At 39.4% G+C, this 20,399-nt stretch overlaps 1 protein-coding gene across 4 annotated transcripts in view; it reads right to left on the reverse strand.

The window, feature by feature from the left end:
- Positions 1-20,399, reverse strand: part of ABLIM1 (actin binding LIM protein 1) — a 213,305-nt gene that overhangs the window by 80,006 nt on the left and 112,900 nt on the right. For all 4 annotated transcript variants that reach the window (XM_087766571.1, XM_087766570.1, XM_087766568.1 and 1 more), the window contains exons 3-6: positions 20,160-20,343; positions 17,459-17,568; positions 2,455-2,581; positions 1,179-1,272 (exon numbers count right to left, since the gene is read on the reverse strand). In XM_087766571.1, the coding sequence (XP_087622697.1) occupies positions 1,179-1,272; positions 2,455-2,581; positions 17,459-17,568; positions 20,160-20,343 (515 nt within the window). The remainder of the gene's footprint in view (positions 1-1,178; positions 1,273-2,454; positions 2,582-17,458; positions 17,569-20,159; positions 20,344-20,399) is intronic.

Consider the following 20,399-nt stretch of genomic DNA (forward strand, 5'->3'; position numbering starts at 1 on the left):
ATAGTGAACCAGAGAAACCTCCAGAACTAAAACTACAAGCAGTTACCACTTTATGTCAAACCTGAAACTTCCCATATGAAGGCTGACACGGTCTTGTATCTGTAGTAGATGGGACACAAAGAAGAGAACCTGTAATACACATTAACTAGCAAATTCCAGCTGCTTTTATGTCTGTAACGCTTCCAGGTTTTTCTGTTATTCACTGTAAAACATAACAGTACATCCAGTTTCTTCTTCACAAAATACACCTGAAACTGAAGTTCTTTGTGGTTGTCCATTTCTTCCACAAACTTTATTATGTAAAGGCTTTTTTCCCCAGGAAAAGTGGACTATTAAAAAAATCACTAAACCTGGAGTCAAGCCATACAGTCCAGCTCCAGACCCCAGCTCAAAGCTCAGGTTCTTTCCATTGAACAGAGTTTCCCCACAGAGAAAGGAGATAACAGTTTTGCTTCTCCTATCTCAATGACAGTGTGACAAGGAAGGCCCTCTGCATTTTGCCCCTTTAACATTTCAATGGTGACACAGAGGGACCCATACATAGTTCAAGGACTGCAGCTCAAAGGGGACTCATCACAGCCATGGGAGATGGAGATCAGTACTGACAACAAAAGATACACATCTCTCAAAAGATTTGTCCAGTTTCAATGAGAGCGCTGAGGACTCCAACTAAGAATCAACAAAAGAGATGGTTCAGATGTTTTCTGCCTTCTGATTTCTGAACGGATAATTTACCTCCAGCAAACTTCTCCCTCTCACCTTCTCAGCATTGTTCAGATCACCTGGCCTCATTTAAGAGGAGAAATCTCACGTCCTAAGTTTTGGCAAACTTATAGTTGTCAAAGGTGATTCCCATATTCAAATTACCTCTATAAATATATCAAATCTGACACAGAATAAGCAGTGCAATAGACTTTGCACATCACCATTAGAAGAGAAACATAGAAACCATGGATCCATAGAAATCAGTGCAATTAATTCCCCATCACATACTTTTCCCGATGACTGCAAAGCTAAAACACTGAAAATATTTCTGAAAATTAGCACCTTTGCTCTAAAATCAGCAGAAAAAAACCCAACCAAACCTTTCCTATCACAATTTTTGTATTTTCTGCAGTTGCATGAGGACATAATGAGACATGGCCCAATTCTTAAACTCTAGTTTACAAAACACCTACCTCTAGGACTTTCCCAGTAATGAACTGGTGACATGCTTCACATTTGACTCCAAAAAGAACTTGATAGTCCTTTTCACAGTAAGGAGCACCATCTCTGAAAAAGAAAATCCACAAATTACAAACCACCTTTTACTAAACAGGTGGTTTGTAGACTTACAAAGACTTACACTCTTCCCTTGTCTTCAGTCTGGAACTCCTACACACAGCGATAGGCAAATGGGAAATATTTTGTAGTAGAAGAAAAAAAAAAAATCATATGCTTATTAGTGCCTCTTAGAATTATTCCTTAAATTCCCATCAAGAAAATGCATCCAGTACAAACCACTGAAGTAACTCTCATTCTTTACACCTACAGGTATAAGAGACTCTACACCTACAGGTGGTGCAGTTCTAGGGAATCAGTGGAACTATGTCCATGAGGATGAGAGGAGATCACAGTCTTAAACATAGGCAGATATTTTTTGTTCCCTTCAGCAAAAAAATCTTTGGTAGTCTTTAAGAGTATAAGCAGTTATTTTTAAGTGTAAGGTTACGTAGTTTTTTAATATGAACAAGGAACATACAGTAAAAGTGGAAACACTAGTCAGCTTACTAGTACCTCTCAGGCACTGAACTTCTTTTAAGAAATTACAGATGCTACCTTTCATTAAATATCATACACCCCTTAATGACAGGCTTGTGGAACATACATTATTTCCCTATTTTTTCCTCCTTGTTATATGCTTGAAGGAGGGAACAGAGACTGTATCTTCATTCCCTCTATTTTATCATTACACCACTTTTCCCCATTCTCTTTCTCTATACTTCCTTCTGGGCAAAACTCTTCTTTATTAGTTTCTCATATAGAGACAAGAAACAGTGTCAGGTCAATCACATCATCATGTTTTCTCTATTCTCTAGCAAAGACAAGCAATGGACAGGTCCCTACTTTTTTTCCTCAAAATCACATATTGGAAAGGAAAATGGTACAAAGCTTTATCTGGCTAACACAGAAAACGCATGCAGGTATTCACCTAAACCTTTGTGGGGACATGGAGATATACCCCTTTCTGTACTGGTATTAAATACAGACTACTATCATTAAACACCACCTTCTAGTTGCACTTTTCAGTTTACTTTCCTTTCCCAACTCAACTCTCACTGGGATCAAAGATTTCGGTGTATACGGAAAAATGGTTAAAACCGGATTTCGAAAGGTGAACTTTGCTGCAAGCTCTTCTCAACTGGCAACAAGAAGTCATGCCAAGAGCACAGAAGAGATGCAGAGGTTACTTACTTGCTGATATATTCCCCGGTTAGGACCTTCCCGCAGGCCTTGCACTTAAAGCACCCCAGGTGCCACTGCTTATCCAGAGCTAGCAATGCTTGTCCATTTTTTATGTCTCTTCCACAGCCAGCACAATCTGAAAATAAACAAACAAATGCATTTGTTGTCAGTTACTTGGTCCATTAACCCTCATTAACCACCCACTCATTGCAACACTTGATAACCAAAGGGGAGAATTACCTAGCAATGCAAAAGTACATCTTCCTTTCCTCAAACACTTCCCAGGTACAGAGATTATATATAATATACGTCATTATAGACATACTCAGTGGAAGAGGGAAAGTACCTCTTCTGTTTTTCATGCTGTTTATGATTCAAAGACTGCTAGGCAAGCTCTGTACAAACTTCAGATTTTGTTAGGAACGAGCTACAAAAACCATCACTGCAAAAAGTTCCTGTCTTCTGAAGCAGCGTTATTTCTCGTTTTGCTCTTAGCAAGATCTTGACTGCTTACATGAAGCTAAATAAGGAGGCCTGAGTCAGCACCACCAGGATCGCTGCACCTCCCCGTTGGGTGGCAGCAAAGCCCAACGTGTCCACCCAGCTCAGGGGCGGTGGCGCATCCCGGCCGGGAGCCGGGGGAGAGACCTTTTTTCAGGCAGGGCCCAAGGCAAAGGTGACAGCAGTGAAGGCTGCACGGCAGGGCACATTGTCTTCCACCTGCAGGTGTGGGAAACTGTAGTTCTCACGGCCTCTAATCGGCATAGGGACTCTCACTCAGGTATTTTGGTAGTCGACACTCACTTTTCATCTCGATTCTAAAGGACTCTTTGATGGCAAAATGCGAACCTGAAGCCAGGAGCATTGAATGCTGTCTGTCCCAGAGGATGCCACAATGTCTTATGTCACATCAGAAATCTTTGGCTCAGCCCCAAGCTCCCATTCCTCTCCATTCAAACATAAAACACTCAAAGAGATTTCCTGGTAAGGGTCAATTCAGCACATGGTAAGATCTGAAGAGACTGATGTGGCAGACAGCACTGAACTGCAAGGACTGTGCTACAGCCTCTGTGCCCAGCCTCTGGGGACAGAGGGGCTGAGGGAAGGGAAGGCCTGGACCAGTGAAGCAGAAAGGGAATGCCCATCAGCTGAGGCACACATGAAAGCCACAGGGGAGACAGCCTGGAACAAAGGATTTTCCATGTTATTATCCCCAAACTCAGTGTTCCTTTGGTGAACGAACATCCTCTCTACACGCCTGCACATCAACAAACACCAACAAACTGAGCCCACCAGGAACAGAGCAATCTGAGCAGTTAAAGCACCAGGGAAAAGATCGTCCTGGCTGCACTGCTCAAGCTGCCTGAACAGGTAGAGCCTGAAAACCTTCACCTCCTCATGGGTTCACAGCCCAGGCAACACCACACCTTGCAAAAGGGAGAGTCCAAGTTCATTATCACAACTGATAATGAGAGGAGACACACTTCTCTTGACACCAAATGGCCTCACTTTTGTTTCCTGGATAATGGGCCAAGAGAGCGCCAAATACATGCTGTGCATTCCTCCTATCCAGGTCACCATTTGCAGCATGCCCGTCTTTCTGTCAGCGTTCTTCTTCTCTCAAATCCCTTTAAAAATGGGACTAAGCACCATGGTATCTTGTGATAAAATGCAAGTCACAGACTGTTGACACGACTTGGACTTGAAAAGCAACACTGCGATGTCCCAAGACCAGGACTTTGCTCTAGAGGACAAATGTTACAAACTGAAATCATGAAGTGACAAGGACTGACAGCACATAATGGATCCCTCTGCTCTTGTGTGCCAGCTCAAGGCTCCGTGCCACTCTGTACCAACAGCAAAGGTTGGCACGGGTCACTGAGGGAGGCTCTGGAATTTGCAGCATGGGCCTGAGGACGGGACAAGCAAACATCTGTCAGGATGGCTTTGGTATGCTGATCTTGCCTTTGGTTTTGAGGGGATACTGCATCATCTCTTGAGGTCCCTTCCAGCCTGCATTTTCTTATGCTAGATCTGAAACCAGGCAATTTGCCTTCCGATTGTGACAACGAATGGGATCTTTCCTCCAGGCTCAGTGGGTGCTGAACTGCAGCTTTAAACAGCACCCATTTCTCATCTTCCTAGCACTATTGCTTCTCCCTAGTGTGCCAGCTTCCACATTCCCGACCTGGGGTCCTGCCAAACTGTGATACATTCCCTGTAACATTAATCCCTCGAAAAATCTGCTGTATTTTCCCTGCTTTTTTCAGCTTTACCCAAGAAGCTTTCACGAAGCTGAAATTTCTCAGATATGGAATCAAGAAAGAGATTTTTAAAGCGCTTAATCTTGCTTTTAACTGAATTTCTGAAGCAGTCAGAATAGAAAAATTGCCTTACACAAAAGGTCCATCTAGTCCAGTATCTTTATCAGTGCCAAAACCAGTTACATGGAGGAAGTAGGGATCTGTGAAGTATCTCTACTTGTTTAATTGCTTCTTGTAAGCCAAAGGTGGTGGTGTCGCACTTACTTTTGTGCTCATGTGTGAAACAAGGGGTTGATAACATGCTTTCATTATTCTATAGTAACAATGACATTTACTTACTCTTTCTGGGTTCCTTGAAGTGTTTTGCAAGAGTAAATTATCATCATTATTTCCATTCTGCTAATATCACTGATATGTTAAATGTCTAGAATCAAAGTAAACTAATAGCCCAGTACTGCCTTATTAGGCTGAGATGGCTTTTAACTAAATCTGATTTTAACTCTGCCAACACAGTTGGGTATATACATGAAAAGCTAGCAATTATCATTATCTCCTAAAATAGAAAGCAAATAAGGCTGGGTGGGGCTAAGAAAAGACCGTTTGTTCATCCAAATTCTACAAATAAAAGCCATTTATGATCTCAGGCCTGCATGAGGCACATTAAAGCCTTTGGCTGAATGTCATCAGCACACAGCATATGCAGGCAGGATCTCAGTATCACAGTAAGCACAGTCTGCATCAGCCTAACTTATAACCAGCACATGCTGCAAATAAAAGGGCCTGAGGTAAGACTAGTGGTCCACAACCATATGCCAGAGCAGACTTGTACTAAAAAAATCTGAAAACTCTTCCCAAAATTTTGTGCAATAGTTCCCACCATGGTTCTCTCTGGCTTCCTACCTGGGCCTAGCAGGCTGCGCCCCTTGATCTTGAGCCTCCTTGTGCTTTCTTTTTGTCATGTAACCTGGATTCTTCCCTACTCCCATTCCTTGGACAGCCACACATTCAGCTGTGCCAGTATAACAGAGAGGAGGAGGAAAGTGCAGAGCACTAGTTAAAATGCGGAGTGAGCAATACAGTACCTATATGCACTCACGATCTAAAGAAAAATATATCACAAAAACCATTATGTGGAATTACATTTGAGCTGAAGGAAGACTTAAGACTAGACATTCCATGGCACTGATTCTCATAAGAAATAGGAAGTAACACATGTTCATACGCATGGTGTCCATGCCCAGAATCTTCAGCTGTATGACAGCCATTTCTCAATAAAAGTACTACAGTATGACTTCAATAAGGACAGGATGATTAGAAGGTTATCCAGGAATGTCAGGAAAATAATGTATTCCTCCCCAAATCCATCCTAAGCAGGGAAAAAAAGATTGTATCTGAGAGCACTGGACCTATAGATACCCAAATCACGACGTAGCCTCCCTGGGCTGCCTGTGACACCAGCAGCTGCAGCCTCTGCAAGCAATGTCCACTTGCTCAGACATTGTGTATAAAAATTGAATTCACTCTCTCTCGTAACAGCATTAGCTGACAGCACCGTTTTTTAGCCAAGCAAAAACTTCTTACACAATTCTCTGCAAGAGATGCTTAAACATACATTATGTCTTTCACATAGTCTGGCTAGGCCTGCTCAATCTGAAGATATATCCTAACATATTTAAGCTACAGCTCTGGAATAAAATAGCCCAGAGGGGTGTCATATTTGATGTGTCCAGATATAAAAGCAAATGCCAATGCCCAGACAAAAGGGCTGTGATGTGGAGTCAGCCAGCCCAAAAGCATGGAAAAGTGGGGGGACAAGACAAGTGGAAGTAGCACAGCACTGATATTCTATGTGATTAAGACCACCACCCCCCAAGCACCTTAAGCAGCCTCACCAAAAGATGTAGGCCAGGGTGAGCTGCCATCCATGACACCTTGCCTGTAAAGATGCGATGAGAAAATGCATTTCCCTTTTTAGCGTCTGCATCACCCCAGACATCCAGGAGTGAAACATCCTGCACAGCAACCCATTCGTCACTGCCTAAATTAAACGGTGGATTTTCTTCCTCTGCCTCCCTCCCCTGCTCGCAGCCAATAGCAGGGAGCCCTCATCACAGCGCAGGCGGTGGGCTCGGAGCTGACACAGCTGTATTAACCCTAAGCACACTGCATATAACTTTACCCACTCCCATTTGGATTGCTTTGAAAATTTACTAGCAATTATATCTTTATTTCACATTCTCTGCTCACCCCATAAAACTTAGGAAAGGGAAAACACCTCTACCTGCTTTAGCCCTAATGAACATGGTTATGCAAAGTCATGGGCAGGGAGAGTTTTACATGAGTATACTAACTCTGCTCGGTGAACAGAACTAATCGCAGTATGGTCTAATGATGCATAATTAAGTTACCAAAAAGTTCCTTTCAATCCTGATGGCCACTAGTAACGCATGTCTAGATAAAGTTTGAAGCTGCCACAACCCCTACAAGTCACAGGAGTTAATACTCTTTTTATACTCCTTTTGTTACTGTTCCCCTCCCTATAAAACACAGATAAATTAAGTTTTATAAAGACAGCACCAGTAGGCTTTTGCCCTGAAACAGGTAAAGCAGGGCAGTATGAGGGGGATTTTTATTAGTATTTTAATTTTTAAAAGAAACAAACAAGCTTCCATTGGACTTACACAGAAATACATTGTCAAACATAGCTGGACCTACCGAGCAAGCTACGAGGAACAGTGACTTGGAAGTGAAGAAAGAAGCAAATGTTATCACTGAAGCCAAGGTCAAGAAATCTCTAATTGTAAACAACTCTTAGCCACCTTGAAAAGCAACTCACATCCCAATAATTCTTCTGTGGCAATTTGAAGGTTGCACAATTATAATTTCTCATATAGTTAGGAAGACCAGAGTTTTTCCTCAGTCACCATTTAATCACAGATCAGGCAATGACTTTTAAAAGCTTGTTTTAAAATTAAAAGTTTTGACAGTATCACGCAGGCTCTTCCAGATCACCAAGATATTTCTGTCAAAGCTAAAAATACAAACTCACTCTGTCCGTTTACAGTACGATAAATGCTTTCAAAGTTTAAAGCATAACCATTTGATCATCAGGGCAGTGATGAGTTCTGAAGTCGGAGACGGACATACAATATTGGGAATTTTATATCCCGGATTTAGATCTGAGTATGTAACTCAATTTTGCAATGAAATCTGCTGCCAGACCCTTCCTCTTTGCCAATGCAAGGATGGGAAATGTTTGTCAGAACAAAATGCGCTATTGCCCTTTTGCTAACGGCAAAACAAACCCATGTGGGCAGCCTTGTACTTCTGCAATCTAACAATAAGAGGCTGGGCGCAAACAATGGAGGGAAATAAATTTCCCATGGGAAGTGGAGTATAGCTTTGACAGTTTATTATAAATGGCAAGTTGGGAAAAAATGATATTTTCAAAATAAATATTTAAAGAAAATAAAATTATTTTAGTTGATTAAATATGGAAAGACTTCACAATGGCATGAACTGGGATTCTTTGCTTGCAACACAAGTCCCTGTTAACCATCTGTGAGTGCCTAACATTGACTTGCCTTTTTAAGAAACAGGTTAATACACGTCTTGGATGTATCGTTACTGTAAATAGCTCTTTCATCATCTGATGTAATTTAAAGTGATTTGGAAAGATCAATGCTCTTCCCCAACTCTAATTTGTTAAGACGACGTTATTTTATCAAAGGAGTTTTTATTTTTTCCCCTCTGTATTTTTGTAAGCATTTGTGTTAGTTTTCTACACAGGAAAAGGAAACAGAATTTCCCTTCTTTCCACATCTTTCTACACCTCCTTCCCAAAGGAGGCCAAACCAATTGACCTTTTAACCTCTTACTCCTGCAAGCTGCCCCTGCAAGCAACGTACCACCAAGTTAGCCTTTTTCCGTAACATCAGCCTCGGTCCCTTTTGCAACCCCATGTTTCATACAGGTGTCTGAACGGAAAACCAAAGGGTGAATGAAATAGGAGGAGGAAGAAAGAGCAGACATGCTACAAACTATCTAAGAGAAGAGAGTTTTTAATTATTCTGTAAAAGAAAGATAAAGATTTTTTTTTTTTTTCTTCTCCAGCTTAGCTCCCCCAGAGTCCCAGCTGTAAAACTACTCTGAAGGATAAACCACAGCCAGGTATATCTAAGCTGAGGCTAGTCTTTACCCTGTTATTTCTTTTACCACACTTCAGTACTCAGTTCCAGCTGAATTCAAATTCACATACCCCACGTGAATTGCTCAGTTAGCAAACGAGCTTCACTGTTTAATACCCAGCTCATGGACAGCACATTGTGTCTCTTCATCTGCAAACTATTTTGGGTAATTTTCTATTGTTACTCTTGGAAAACAAGCAATTCAAACAGGGTACAAACTCCAACAATAGGAATGAAACATACAGCAACTTTTAGGAAGGTTTTTATGCCCTGATAACCCATGGCAAACTAAGGTCCAGCTAACAACTAATTCTCTTTTCACATTCTTTTTAAGTGACCTCTGATTCCTGACTTACTACTTTGCAGGCTTTCTGAACATCACAATTCCCAGATACTCTTAGCTCTGGAGATCTCCTTCAATAGTTGTGTTTTCCAAGCTAGTGATGCCTCCTCATGCAACACCCATTTACTGAGCAATTCCTTGCACTTCCCCCAGAACTTTCTTTGGAATTACGTTTTGATTAGTACTTCTCCAGCAAAAGCTAAGGAGATGGACATGTTTTGATTCGTACTTCTCCAGCAAAAGCTAAGGAGATGGACATGTTTTGATTCCAGGTTCATGATGGGGTTATGCTTAGACAAATAAGAACCAACACTTATTTAGTACACCTGTATAGTCTATTCACAATTGCTTCTGACCCATTTACATGTAACACAAAAGTATACAATAGAAAAAGGCAAACTGGACTGAAAACACCTTCCTGAAAAACAGTATTTTTTGTGAATGAACGCTTTCTGATAGAAAACTCGTACATCAGAAACTTCCTGCCCTGCGACAGCTATATTCTCCATACAGTTGCTGCTCTCTGTCACCCAAAAGTTAGTCTGTAACAATGCTTCATACGCTTCCAGAGAAGGATCTAAGGCGATGCATTATAAAGCAGCAATGAAAATACACGTCCTCGTAAAATAAGAAATAGCTGAATAAACGAAGGCTACTCAAGTTAATTTAGCCATTGTTATGAAACATAAGCAAGGACTAAAATTAATCCAAGAAAGCAATTCAAATTATGAAAATGCCTCAAAAACTGCAAAAATTCTTCAAAAGAATAAATCTTCTTGGAGTACTCAGAAAAACGGGCCAGTGTCATTGGAAGGATTTATCAAGGGAAGAGCTGCATATTCTTAGGCGTAATCTAATGGCTTTTGCTGGAAAGGAACTGTGCTTGGGTTTGCATCATTTCTCTGAATTTTGTTTCATTTCATGCATGTTGATTTGCTTATTTTATTCTTATAAAAGGGGGCAGGGTAAAATTTTAGACCTACTGTATGCTCAATATATTGAGTCATAAATGTAGTTGCCCTGCAAGGTTATTACAATCAAATTTAGATTAAAGTAAGGAGAATTAAATACTGATATTTAAAAGTCAAGGATTTAATTTAAAATCAGAATTTTAAATTTTAATTAAATCAAAGTTAAAAATCCAAATGGTATGTGAAAACACAGAGAAGAAACTTGCTTTCTTTTTCCTATCTATAAACAAAATCAGGTACGGTAAGATCTGCCACTTTTAAAATCTTTAAGAACATGGTGATCCAAAGTAAATAGTTTTATAAGCTACAGACCCTCAACAAATCAGCAGCTCCAAAATTAAAATATATTTTAATGTATTTACTTTCTTCATGTGTCTAGCAGATTTCAGGTAGTTTCTGAAATTTAAAAAATCCACAATGCTATTTTATGCATTCTAATTAAATTTCAATTTCAATTCAAATAGAGCTTAACACAAATCATGAGCAAAAACAGTCATTAGGGAAAAATATAGATGTTAAAGAATATGATGAATTTATGCAGAGCTATATTAGTTTAAGTAAATATATACAGATATGGAATATCCTCATGCTTATCAATTAGCCTTTTATAATTAAAAATCTGAATGTAAAACAAGGTTACAATCAATTATTTTAATCAAGCTTTCCTGCGTTCTTAGGTAAACCATGATTAAAATCAGTGAGTTAAATCAGTGTTTGAAATCAATCCATAATGACGTCTGTGTGTCTTTATTCTATGGTAAATAAAAAAAAAAAAAAAAAAAAAAGAGGTATAGGACTACATGAGCCCCTTCTGTCAAGTCTCCCAAATCCTCAACTAAATCTCCAGTACCTAAACATAGGTATGCAGGCTTGAATGCACAGAGATACGTGAGTGTTTCTGTATCCTTAGCAGATAAGCCAGGAATTATGAAACAAGAAAATCTTTGTGTTATAGCACACAAAAAATATTAAACCCTTAAGGTTCAAAATTATGGACAGGATTTTAAAAATTACATTTTAAAAATTCATGTTCAAAACCAGAATTGTTGAGCCCATCTAAGTTCCCCAGTGGATTCACTGAAGTTTATGGATATTGTGAGTGTGTAACCCTTAAGGCAAAACTGGGCTCTGTCTTACACTAAGGCCTATCCACATCTGTGCCAAGTATTTGTACAATACCTATATATACTATGCCGCTTTGACACACAGCGTGAAATTGTAGGGTATTTCCTAAGAATGAGCTCAAAATCATGTGTTGGATGTCGCTTAATACCCTTTAAAGCCAAAAATCACTGCAGACACATTGCTTACAAATAGCCAGCCAACTCTTCCCCTTCACTTTTTGTGTCTTCCCTATGGACTTGAAGTTTTCAGACAGCTCAGGGAAGAAGGATAAAGAACAAAATAATGAAAACTGAGTCAAATGTGGCTAAACAGTCACAAATCCTAGCTGTAAACTTTTCACAACAACTAAGATTAAAAGGAATTTTGCATCCATTTTATCCACTCAGCTAACTTCTAATGGAGAAGTTTGCGATGCCTACAAATCAGCTCAGACATTATTTCTGAATACTGGCAACCATCACCTATATCTTTATTTAATGAAAAGACAGCTATGTCCCAAACATAAAACTGCATTAAGAATTAGAGAGTCTTTAAAGGAGGATTGCAAAGCAAATTTGCTTCTTCTCCATTCTGATGTTTCCTTGTTTCAAAAACAACCTCACTTCCCCATCCACTTTCAGGGCAGTGAGGCAAAAAGATGATCCCCATCTTTTCCTGCTCACCTTTTTCTTCAATAGGTAAGGTATGGTGGCTCTGCGCTACTTCAGCATTACCAGAAACCTTGTTGGAAGTTTCAGATATTTACTGGGAGCTTTACTGCATCTTATTTGAAGAGATAAGGCTATTGAATAATTAACAAAGATATCTTTCTCCCACAAGTTCATTAAGCATTAAGCTTATTCTTTATACCACAATAGAGCTAAGATCCCCAGTTGTGAGCCAGGATCCAACTCCGTTAGGCTCTGTACTGATAGGCATGAAAGCATTTGTCCCAGAGAACTTACATTCTTTGAACCAGAACATAATGTGCAAAACAGACAAGGACAAACATGCAAAACAGTATTGTGAAATCTCCACGTGGACGCCGGCTGGCCGGGGAACAGCTGCACCAACAATTATTTATGCACATGTAACACTGGCCATTTTGAAAACTCCGGTCCACCTCTTGGATGTACTGTAATACTCTTTACTCACAGGAGAGACTGTTACAAAGAAAGGGGAGTCAACATATCTTCCCCATGCTTCTTTCCATACAGTATCATCACTGGGTATCTCTGCTTACATAGGACACAAATATCTATTTCACTGAAGAAGAGGAAGCTGTGAAAGTCTCTGTCATTTTAAAAGAAGATGGATTTTTCAAATGAAAACTCTTGCTAGGTGATTGTAATGCTTCAGTTTCTTTTGGATAGGGAGGGTTTTCCTATCCATCTAGAAAGCCTACTTTTCATTTGAAATGCAATTTCTTAATTAGTTCATGCACATCACTAAACTGATCCAAACTTTCAGCAAAAAGGTAATCAGAAATAACTAAAACTTCCTTACCAGCACCCAGAGAAGGAACCAACAAAGAAAGGGCTCAATGTCAGGTAGAGAAATAACATAACATTCTTATTACTGAAGTGCTTTATTGTGGAAATAGTGAAGTGGAATGCCTAAGGGAAAAAAAAAAAAATCTCTGTTTGGGGAAGAGGGAAATGTATTAAACTGTGTTCAAAGACACGTCGTCTCTTCAGAATTTCAAAGATGATCCCTGAGCCAGAAGACCGCTGGTTCGAGTTCTGCCAGCACAGACTGCTGGCACCGCCTCACGTGCCTGCCCCTAGTGTGGGGCATCTCTCTATGGCTGCTCTGCTTTCAGCTGTACTTTTCACCTCTCTCGTGCGTTCAAGAAGAAACGCAAGCCAGCGCGGTACTTTTTAAAAATGAAGGTCTGATTAAACTAGGGATTTTTAGGTTCAACTGTCCGCATCAGTTCACTTACCAGCTGCCTTGTGAGAATTCACTGATAAGATGCCCTAATGGAGAAGTATCAAAGAAGGTAAGCCTGTTAATGTGGCCGATCTACTTGCCTCTGCTTCGCACACTAATGCGAACAGAAATCCAGAGTGTGTACCCTCAGTCACTACTCACTTGGCCACTAGGGGAATAAAATACTTTGAGATGCTGGAAAGACGTATTTATAAAGCTCACGCTACTCTTTCAAAGGTACCTAACCCTAACATGGATGACAAAGAAGGATTTAGGCAGACTTTAGGTTCTTGAACTTCTCCTTACACAAGTTAAAACCACACAAATTTTCTATTTTTTATGACTTTAGCATCAATAGGTAAGACTCAGGCAGCAGTACAGTACTTAGGACTGCATCATCTAAGCACCATAACATCTTCAATTTGCTTATAACCACAACATACTAGTAAAGTACCTACCCTGATACATAAAACATGTATGAAAAAAAATCAGAAAGCGACACTCAGAATTCCCAGGTCCAAGGGAAGTAAGCACTAGATAATCACTCCTCTGACAACACGGAAACGAGAAACCATGAATTGCCAAAAAATATAAAACAGTAACAACAACTTCAAAAGTTTGACTTTGGCTTTGACTCTTTTTCACTCTAAATTACAGCATGAAAGTAGGAAAAAGCCCATATAATTTGCAGATTTTTAAAGGTGACCTTCAAAAACAGTGCACTGAATATGCGATAAAAAATGCTGAGGGACAGTGAAATGAAGCTGTCATATATGGAACAGAGATACAATACAGGAGATTTTAATTAAAAGAAGGTAAAATGGGAGGGAAGGGGGAGGGTGGGGAAGCCGGGCATCCATCACCAAACAGCTAAGCACACAAGCTGCAGTCTTGCCTAAAATTTAGAAATAATAGATGCCTGCACAATTGCTTCTCTGGAGGGACAATATGGACCATAACAAACACAGGTGTGTAGCATGTAGCTAGAATACAAGTAGAAAGAGCTTAATATAATACAAACTAGGCAATCATGATGTTGTGTACAAAACGTCGACATTGTTTAAAATATAAACAGTAATTACCGGGATACATTACTTATATGACTCCTTTATTGGGACCCAAAGAAAATAACTTCCCATCTTCAGCAGATTCTTGAAAACCCTGAACTATCCAAGCCATCAACATCACACTTCCAGTCAGTGTTGTCTAGCTGTCCCCTGCTTCTGTGCTGCTCTACATCTGTCCCAGTTACTTTGCTTTACAGATCCCATCTCATTTATCAAACTGTCATATGAAATAAAACAGTAACAAAAAAAGAACACCACCCATTTCATTTGTCTGCAAAGCTATTTATAGGTATTTGGTATTAGATTTCCTGCTGAATGAAATGAATGAATGAGAATCCCAAAGCTAGTGCACTGTGTACATCTCGCAGTGCCTAAAGGAACAGAGTTGACTAAATTATGAATTGTGACTACTCGATAGTATCTGTATACTGAAAAAGACTGCCTTAGAAAATCAGAATAAAAAAGGAGTCACTGAAATGGTTCTTCAAGAAAATAGCTATAATTCTTCCAGGTAATATATGTGCAGTGAAAGAAATGTATTATTAATACAATTAAGGTAAATAAGTACCATGAAACCAACTAATATTAAACAAAAAAAAAAAAAGAAAATTAATTAGTCAGTATTTTTCCTTCTGATTTTCATCGGTGTGCACTATAAAAGAGTGTAATAATATTCAGGTTCATGTTATTCAAGATGTTAACCCCTGGATTTAGCAGCATTTGATTTTCCTTGAAATCATCCAAGAAAAGCTGCCAATAAGCCTTTCCTTTATGTGAAGTAACAGACATCAGAAAACAGCAGGTCAACATTAACACAGACATTCTAGTGAACAGAAGGCTTCCTTTTACATTACATAAACCAATCAAACCTGATACACTTTCAGTGTATTGAATTTCCTCACTTCCAACTTTGTTTTAAGGAAAGCCTCCTCTAGTAATCTACTTGGAAGTAACCAGGGGAAACTGACAGCAATATAGGATATAAAATAGGTGCATAGTGTGAATGAGATTCTCTTCTAAAAGAACTTGCATTAAAAAAAACATCCCTTAAAAAAAAGGGCATAGCATTAGAAAAAATTGATGTGTCTGATTCAGCCAGCAGAAGAGACGTGGAAGCAATCTCGAACAGCTTACGCTAATTAAAATTTACTCTTCGGTGCCAGCAAGAAAGAATTCTCTGTATTTAAGTCAACTTTTGCACAAAGCTAAAGCAGCAGCTGGCATATCTTTGAAGACAGAGGATGCTTCATTAGTATTCTTTTAATTGAGTTTTTCTGAACTGATAAACACATGCTGGTCTCACTTTTATTTCTCTGTTTTGGAGAGTTTTGCTCTAAAATGACCAGAAACTCTGTACTGTATCTCCCTACAAGTCTTTCTTCATAAAAGAAAAAGATGCACAGTGGCAGGTACTAGCAGATTTCGAAGCAGTACACTCTAAACTGTTAGAAGCAGGAGCTCTCTTGTTGCATGTATTGGTAAGGCAGTTTGCCCAGCAGGACCCAATTCTGATTTAAAAAAAAAGTAATAAATCTCATCACAAGTAGCAGGAAAGATTGTTTTATAATCCTTGCTACCTATGACTTCAGTGTGGAACTCAAGAAGCAATTCAATCGGAGACTATGGCTATGAGGAAGTGACTCTCCAGCTCTTTTGCTTGCTCACTATCAGACACCTTTATCCCATCATTTGCTAGGGGGCATTCTGGCCCCTGGAGTCACGTACTCGGGAAGCGGCCACGCTGCTGGACAAGCGCGCCACTTTTTGAGAACCAGATGTAGTGTGATCCAGATACTTCTGTCATTAAACACCAGTCATCTGGGAACCAGTGCTCTGACATGCTTAGAAAAAGAACGTCAGTACTGTCCAAGGTCCCTATGCCTTGCAGTTCCTTGCCAATTCTGTCTCCTAAATATCAGTAATTCAAATACAATTTCCACATCATTCCTTTGTCTCAGAAGGATTGTCTGGGTGCCTGAAGTACCTCATACATTTCTATGTTGGACTGTAAGTCTTGCAAGGCTTTTTTCAGGTTCCTAAATTCTCCCTTAACTAATTAGGCCTGTGCATTTTCAGCTCCAAATCTACAGTTATAGTGGAAAAGTATCACTTAACAGACAGAAAGGCCTGACGACAAAAAAAGTCTCCCACTTTCCACTTGACTAAGTGTCTGATTACATGTTGTCAGGCAAATCAGATAACCCGAGATTTACTTGACTCATCCACTGAGCACAAACATTATCCAACTTTGCCTTCACATTGCACTTTATAATCCTAGGATCTCAAAGCCAAGTACCAGTACAAAATACACAGTGTCTCCCTGAAGGAAACCAACACTGGTGGAAAACTATGTAATGTCACAAGGAAATCTACAGCAATTTTGAATTATAAAACTATACTGGGTAAGACATGACAGATTAGAGTGCTGAGTACAATCCAGCAGTCCGAGAAAGAATCAGAAATCCCCAAAGATTTTAAAAACTAACTACCAGAGCCAAAGATTAATCTCAGTAATTTACAAATTATCTTTTAAAAGCATTAAAATCCAACAGTAAACCAAGTTAATTTCCCTCCCAAACTTTCTTCATTCTCTCTCTTTCCCCCTTAGCTTGCTTTCTCTCTTTTTTGCAATGGTTTCTTGAGGTTCTGATCACGGTATCATTGTGGTATCAGTCTACTGGAAACATAATCCTAGCGATACTCCTTTAAAAGGATAATTTAATTAAAGTGTTAAATAGTAGAAGAAAATTAATTTCCTCTGACTTTTTCCTCTTTTGAATACTTAAACCTGTGCAATTATACATAAAAAAATGGAATCTATCAACTCTGAAACCTCAGATTTCATCAATTAGATACTTTTCCTATGCCTATAAAAGAAAAATCAGCCCTTTTAAAAAACCAGTCATTGGGGAAAAGTCATTTGTTCATATTGAAATGTGTAAGTGTCTCTTCCGACCTGTAGTACCAGACGCTTTTAATGAAGGGGGAAAAAAGAAAGAAAAAAAAGATGGTTCCCAGAGATAGCTCAAATTTCTAAAGGTGAAAAAAAATTAAAAACCCCAAAAGATTGCATTAAATTAGTTTCAACCAAATGATGATGAGCCTGAGAAAGTGAGAGGCTTCAGAAAGAAGATGGCATACTTACTGCTTGAGGCAGACAATTCTTTAGGACTGGAGGACATTGGCTGAGCACACATCTGACAGAGACAGTCCCTTCCATTAAAGGTAACTCGATCGCCTGGTGGAAATGGACGCCTGGAGAGTTAAACAGAAAAATGTATTTTAGCAAAGATTATGCCAGAAATTTTCCTTTGTTCCCTATGCCTCGAGTTTGCTGCCTTCCCTCAGTGCAATCAATATTTTACAGAAACTCAGGCCAAACAGTTTCTGCAATGTGGCCTTGGCAAAGCCAGGGACTGGAAGCAATCCAATCCGTGGATGCAAGCAGAGCAGAGGTTAGACATGCCTTGTACTTTGGTTTTAAAAAGTTATCAAACATACTTTATCTAAAGAGTAGCCGACAGTGAAATCTGCTTAGACACAACAGCTACATTTATGATGGTCTCAGCATGATGTTGTGGATAGCAAATAGTACAGAAGAGAACTCAAAGGAAGAATCAGAATTGGTCTTGAGGCTAGTGAAGGAATGTGGAGCTAGTCACTCATAAATACACTAATTTCATCTGTATCCAGCAATGAAATATATGACTATATTACAGTAGATGTAGCTGTTGGCAAAACAATGAAATGTTATTCACATTCATTCTCCTAGAGACTTAAAATAGGTATCTACATTACAGAACCACCACTGTAATTGTTACATGTGCAGATGGTGTTAGGAGAAAGGTAAAGGCTGAATGCGCTATGGAAATTTGAGATTATTTGCTGAACCCAACAGAATGTTAAGAATATGCACTGGGCAGAAGTTGACATTGCTGTTATCTCTTATTTGGTATATAAACCAGAGGATGAACAACATTTTGTATGAGCATTTCACTAAAATGAACTTTAGCTGCTGAGTACAGACCCCACTACCCCACACCTTGCTCTAAAACTGTGCTTAACAAGGGAACACCCACTTGTTTCCACAAAACGTTTACGGCACTGTTCTAGTTTCCTTTCCACTGCCATTCCCAAGTGGGCCATAAATAAATCAGCAGCAATACTGCATTTCATTAATCTATTCCGAGGACTCATCTTTTGTTCATTCAACATAAAAAGATTGATGCAAGTCAGTGTACAGAAAACTGATGTCATGTTTCATATTCTATCATCTACTTTCACACTGTCCTTGGGAAATAAATCTGAAACACACACATCACATGATTATCAACATGCAGTAAATTCAGACACCAGTAAAACCAAATGGAAAAACAATCAAAATACTTTCAATAGAAAAAGTCTTGAAAAATGTACCAGGCTATAGGACAAAGTACTTAAACTACTCATCAGAGATAGCTATGAAAGATTAGGGTAGCACCTGGCAAGTCTGCCACACTAATACCCAGACGCATCATATGCTGATATGTCCAACAAGGTACTGTCTCAAAATGCTGATTCTTGCCTTTCTCGTTCATGTCATCTTCCTGCATTAAGTTTCAGACAATTTGACTGCTGTCAGATTCTGATTTCTGGAGAACTCCACTGCCCTATTTCCCTCCAAGAACACAAAGGAACAGGCCCTGCCTTTTGGGTCCTCACTCTCTATGAAATCTACCTACATCTCTATCTGATGCTTCTTATGTGTCCCTCAGGCATTACAGTGAAACTGATTTAAGAAAAGTTTTGTTTTACTTGCAGGGCTCAGAACTGCAGAAATGAACAACCTGATGGCCATCTTAATTCCAGCTTAGTAAATCGTAAGTATACACATAAGACTGTTGGCTTTCTGTAGAATCATGATGGCACCATACCACTTTAGTTTCACTTTATGTCTAGAAGATTATTTTTACTACTATAAAAATGTGCCACTACTATAAAAAAAAAACCTACAGAAGCTTTATTTCCCCTAGTGTATCCAAAATACTATGCTGATAACCGTAGCAATAAGCTATATGTTAAGACAGCCTAAATTCTAAATTCTAGCACAGTCTCAGTGCCTAGAGCCAGCTAATAGAGAACACTATGCATAGGGTCTTTGGGTTGAGTTTAGGCTATAAAGCTCAGCTGAGATTTTCAAGTATAGAACTGCTATGAGATCATGTGGGAGATTTGGCCAGCAGTCTCCTAAATTATGAATTGATATCTTCATAAAAGTTTAAACAAAAATACAAGTTAAACATGCCACCTTTTGTCCCATCCACACAGCCTTAGCTAACTTCTTTTTATTCCCTGGAGAAATGAAGACTGGTTCTCTTATTGGGGACAAGATATAGTATTTGGGAAGAAGATGGGGATCACAGTTGTCTCAAAGCCATGCGTTCTTACATGATGTGAAAATGAGTCTCCAGTACCTTTTCAATTGTTTAACTGTTCTTATAGCCTAAATGACTTCTCTGTTGTAGTACCCAGAATTTTGCTTTATTTCTCCCATAAAGCTGAGCTGATCATCTGAATGCAACTCAACCCATGTCCATCATCTCAACATATAAGCCTGATATTAAATTCTTTCATATGTGAGAGTAACCTCCCGAGAACAGGGAACTGTATGTAACAGAGAAGCTGTGTCCCCCAAATAAATGAGTGGTATTTTGGAGACCCTCAAAGTCAGACTTGCAGCAGATCTTTTCCAACCAAATGCTTCCCACAGAGAAATATGTCTTGAGACTTGTGTCTCACGGTGATACCTTTCTCCCCGTTTTCCTTGTACTGGGTTCATGCCGTGTTAGTTGAAAGGGATAACTTACTTGCAAACGGTACAGGCAAAGCAGCTTGGATGGTAAGTTTTTCCCAGAGCTGTCACAACTTCTCCTTCCACGAATTCTCCACAACCGTTGCAGCGGGTACCATACATGCGCTGGTAATCCAAGGTGCAAAGATACTCCCCATTCTTAATGAAAAAGCCTCCTTGTGCCAAGTCACAGCCACACACTGGAAGAAAAAAACCACACAGATAGATTGAAAAAATATACCTACTAAGGATGTCA

This window comes from Nipponia nippon, unplaced genomic scaffold (genome assembly GCF_047370975.1).
Source record: "Nipponia nippon isolate SJK-2023a ecotype South Korea unplaced genomic scaffold, ASM4737097v1 scaffold_3, whole genome shotgun sequence".
Lineage (NCBI taxonomy): Eukaryota > Metazoa > Chordata > Aves > Pelecaniformes > Threskiornithidae > Nipponia > Nipponia nippon.